The sequence below is a fragment of the Gekko japonicus genome, unplaced genomic scaffold (assembly GCF_001447785.1).
Source record: "Gekko japonicus isolate JY-2015 unplaced genomic scaffold, Gekko_japonicus_V1.1 scaffold894, whole genome shotgun sequence".
Classification (NCBI taxonomy): Eukaryota; Metazoa; Chordata; class Lepidosauria; order Squamata; family Gekkonidae; genus Gekko; species Gekko japonicus.
In genome coordinates this window covers 459,383-464,021 of record NW_015161975.1, presented here as the reverse complement: position 1 = coordinate 464,021, position 4,639 = coordinate 459,383, and the positions used below count along the sequence as shown (strand labels likewise).

The following is a 4,639-nucleotide window of genomic DNA, read 5'->3' as shown; positions in this document are numbered from 1 at the left end:
GTGGGCCCCGGCCCCAGGGACGTCCGACTAGCCTCGACCAGGGACAGGACTTTTTCGGCCCTGGCCCCCGCCTGGTGAGATCAGGGACCTGCGGGACTTATTGCCGTTCTGCAGGGACTGCGAGACGGAGCTCTTCCGCCGGGCCTTTAGCTGAGGCAACGGACGTCCCCCTCCCCCCCCCAGCTTCTCTGTCCTTCATTCTTCGCCCCAGCTTTTCTGGCCAATTGTCCACCACTGGCCTGATTTAGATCGGTCATCTGATTGTTTTATGGTTACATGGTACTTTATTATAATTACATGTAAATTGTTACCACATTGTTTTAAGTGTATGATCTAAGTGTATGTTCACTGCCCTTAGTCCACTTGGGAAGGGTGGTTGAGGGGGAGGGGATATAAGTCTAATAATTTTTTAAAAAATAAATAAATAATAATAATAATAATACGGAGCTCAGTTCCCCTGGAGGGAATGGCTGCTTTGGGGGGGGGCTCTCTAGGGCATTGTGTCACCCACCGAGGTCCCTGCCCTCCCTAGGCTCCGCCCCCAGATCACCCATGATAGGCAGCAAGGCAGGAGTGACGGCCACGGTTCCTGCCCCCTTCACCAACGGGAACTTTCTGAGCATTTCATTCCAGCCCCGTCCTGTTCGACCTCTGCAAACAGTTGGGTTCATTGCACAAAAGTTGGCCGCTGAAACCCCAAGACCGCCTAAGGTCCTGCATTCCAAAATGGAACACGTTTCACATGATGCTTGGCCTTCTGCCTTCCTAAGGGCTTCCCGGGGGGGCCACGAGGCGCATCCTCCCCCCAAAGGCTGCAGTGAGGATGCCGGCCCTGCAGCATCTGGCGACCAGCTCTCGGCCGCCCGAGGGCAACCGGCTGCCCGCTCCGGCCTTCCCGCTGACAGTCAACCCAGCCTCGCTGGAAGGAGGCCGGTGTCCCCGGGGCCCCAGCTAGGCCTCCTCGCTGGCCTGCAGGGAGACTGGGCTCAGGCACACACACACCCAGAAAATGAAGGCCGGCAGCCACATGCGACAGAGTCCAACTCTACAGCTGCTCCAGTTCGCAGTTAAGCCCCTTGAAGAAGCCTTTCGCTCTGCCTATAATTAATATTGATTTTCTGTAGTCAAAATATAGTGAGGCGGCTTAATTTTCTTGCTAAGATTTTTGACATGAGTGTTCTTGAAGATTAACGTGGGGTTTAACGGCGCCTGTGCCCCCCTCCCCGGAATCAGCTCCAGCAGGGCGTGGCTCCAGCTGCTACCCTCTTGGGGGGGGGTTGAGGGGGAGGGGATAAAGGAAGCAACACTTTCCTGCTTTCTGAGGACCCCAAGACACGTGCCGGTTTGGAATTTTCCACTGCAAAATAACAATAAACCAGTGATCCCCCTAAGCCGAGTTAGTGTGAGCTAGCTCACAGTTTTTTAGCCTCCGGCTCCCACATTTTTGTCTTAGCTCAGGAAGAAGAAGAAGAAGAAGAAGAAGAAGAAGAAGAAGAAGAAGAAGAAGAAGAAGAAGAAGAAGAAGAAGAAGAAGAAGAGGAGGAGGAGGAGGAGGTTGGATTTATACCCCGCCCTTCAAACCCGGTTCTCCCAGATTAGAGTCCACACACTTAAACACTACACCAAACTGGCTCTTTAAATCTTGCAGGAGGGGAGGGAGAGGGGCACGCTCCACCCCTCCCTCGCTTTTTCTCAGAAGCATTTAAAAGGTCCCTTTAAATGCTTTTGGGGGAAAGCGGGGGGGCCTTTAAAAAGTAGGGGGCTTTAAGGAAGGGGGCTGGCTCTTTAATAAAGAGGGGGCCCAATAGCCCCACCATAGCTTCGGGCCACCTTGCGCTCCCCCAGAGGATCAGGTGGGAGGCAGTTGGGGACTCTCCCACACGCAGGGCAGCTGCTTCCAAAGTCCCTACCTCCTGTGGCCTGCGGGGGGGGGGGGCTTTTCTCAGCCTCAGCTGACATCCCCAGTGGAACGCCTGCAGCACAGAGACAGGGACACTGTCCTGCGCACCTTAGCGGCCTCCAGCTGAGGCTACTGTAGCATGCTTTCTGCGGTGCGGCCCTTGAAGACAGTCCGGAGACTGTCAAAATGAGGTTTCCCAGCTTTCTCCAGGAACTGGGTTTTTTTTGGGGGGGAGCAGATTTCACCCATCGGCTCTGTGGGTCACCAGCAGGGAAGGAAGAACTGAGGGGGGCGCTCCAAAGGACACACATACACACTTCTCCGGCTGGCCACGCTGCCCTGCCCGGCTCCAGCCTCCGTCCGCCAGGCAGCAGCCCTTGGCTCCGTCATGCCCAGCTGGTGCCCACCGAGTTGCACCCACCGGTGGCACCCGGCTAATTGTTTTCAAGATGACTCCGGGTCGCTAATTAGGGAGCCTATTGAACTCTGCTTGGCTGAGGGACACCATTAAAAGTTTGCCCTAATTAAACAGGGTAATTAAGATAGCTGAAATTTCATGAAGTAATTAATCAAGGAACCAGAAGGAATCAATGCGGGCAGAGCGACGGCAGCTGCACGCCTTGCCGGCGTGGCTCGCATCCGTGCCCGGGCCTCGGGGGTGCCCTCCAAGAGCTCCACGGGGCCCTTTCCAGTTCCAGCCCGCTCTGGGTTCAGAACACCACTCCTGTCCCAGGGCTTCATCCTTTGGCCTCCACTCAAGGGGGGGGGCTCCTGAGCTGGCAAGCAGCCCCTGGCCAAGGCAGGGGCCCAGGAGTCTTGGCCTCTCCCCCAGGAGGGCTTCTGGCACCCACCACTGCCAGCTTCTCCCTGCACCCACTGTCAGCACCCGGGCTGGGAGCACCCACACCTGAAGGCTGCCCAGAGCTGAGCAGGCAGGCTTGCTCAGAGAGAGGGCCCTCCCCACCCGCAAAGCTCCCCCCACAGGAGAAAGGGGGGCATTAGCACCGTCCCTTTGAAGTAGGTGCCCCCTGCCCAGGGAACTGCCTTCAAGCCCACAAAAGGAGCCAGGACGTTTTCTTCAAAGGACTGGGTTGTTTCCCCACCCATGGTAGGAAAGGAGATCCCCCAAGGGATCTGTGCATCCCTCTGGGGGGAGGCACCAGCCCCCCCCCCCTGCACAGAAAAGCTGGGGGCAGGGGAGGCAAGGACACACAGAGCCCTTTAAGCGGAGACGTCTGAACTTCCCGGGCCTCCCTCCTCCTGAAAGGAGACCCCAGGCCCCCCCTCCCTCCCTCCAGAGGCCCAGGAGGGGCTTCAGGGGAGCTGGCAGGGGAGGGGCCACCTGGGCTTAGTGCCAGATCCTGCCTCTGTGCAGAAGGAAGGGTTTGCCTGGGTGCCCGGTGCCCTTCCTCCGGGAGGAGAGATCCAGGGCGCTGGTCTGACAAAGGGAGGTTTGTCTCTTGGAAGGGGGCAAGGCTCTTGTGGGACCCAGAGGTGCCCCCGGAGGACTCCTGACGGCAGCCTCTCTCTCCCCGCCCCGCCCCCCCACCTCTCCATCATTCACCCGGGCGGAGCCTGGCCTTGTTTTGGCCACTTGGGAAGCCGCTTTGCTCCTCTTTCAAGAGGCAGGATTGGTCTCAGGTCTCTCTGTTGGGTATTACAAGTTGAAAACACTCAGTGTATCTGGGGTTAAATGTTTGTTTGTGTTGCTCACAGGAAGTCACACGTTTTTTCATGTAACCAATGTTGTTTTAGGAGTACAAGCCCGGGGAAATTCTCCCTGATCTAGGAGTTTGATTGGAACCAGAGTGTCAAAGTGTTGTAGCATTTTATGGCTCCTCTTCCCGTCTTTGTTTGCTGTTCTGAAGAACAAGAAGAGAATCCATAACGCTCTTCTAGTTTTGTCTTTGTAGTGTAAGGATCTAGCCTATTTAGCTCTGTTGTTATTTTCATCCTAGTTACCCTTCCCCATGCTAGAATTTAGTAAAAACTTTATATTTTAATCACACATGGACTCTCAGTCTGAATTATTTTACTCTGGCTCTGCTGGGCTATCTTATCTCTGCTAAATACCATTTCCCCAATATCTCACTATCAAACCCAACACTATCTGGCTGATTGATGGGGGGGAGGGCCCTCCAAGCCAAAGGCCAGGCTGGACCACTCAAGGCTCCTCTGGAGAAACACCCGTCAAGACCAGTGTTCCCTCTAAGCTGAGTGAGTGTGAGCCAGCTCACAGTTTTCTAGCCTCACACACAGTTTTTGTCTCAGCTCAGGAAGGATGGGGCTCCAGAGCAAACTGATTTATGCCGTAGCCAAATCCCTGGCTCACAACTTTCATGCCAGGAGCTCACCAAGTAGAGGTTTTGCTCACAAGACTCCACAGCTTAGAGGGAGCCTTGATCAAGACCTGTAAGGGGAGGTCCCGGGCCAGTTCTCTGTCTCTCTCTCTCTCTCTCTCTCTCTCTCACACACACACACAGGGGCCTCGGTGCTATGGAAGGGCCTGTCCCCGGGGGAGCCCTTCTGCCCCGAGGGGGAGGAACCAGCCCGCTTTGCCCTCCTCCCAGGGGTCCAGCCGGCTTCAGGCCCCGATGCAGCCCCCAAGAGGGAGCCCCCCCCCCAGGCGGCTCTCTGCCCAGGGGAAGGGTCTTCCCTCCTCCTCCTCCTCCTGGGTCAAAGCCCCACCGGGCTGGCCCTCGCTCTAGCCCCCCTCCCGCCGCTCCCCAGGGGCCCCCA

The 4,639-nt window shown here is 56.6% G+C and overlaps 1 protein-coding gene across 1 annotated transcript in view; it reads left to right on the top strand.

Moving 5' to 3' along the window:
- The first annotated feature begins 823 nt into the window (after window positions 1-823).
- Window positions 824-4,639, top strand: part of HS3ST2 (heparan sulfate-glucosamine 3-sulfotransferase 2) — a 21,865-nt gene continuing 18,049 nt past the window's right edge. Inside the window, exon 1 of the mRNA XM_015429731.1 lies at window positions 824-933. Within this exon, the coding sequence (XP_015285217.1) occupies window positions 824-933 (110 nt within the window). The remainder of the gene's footprint in view (window positions 934-4,639) is intronic.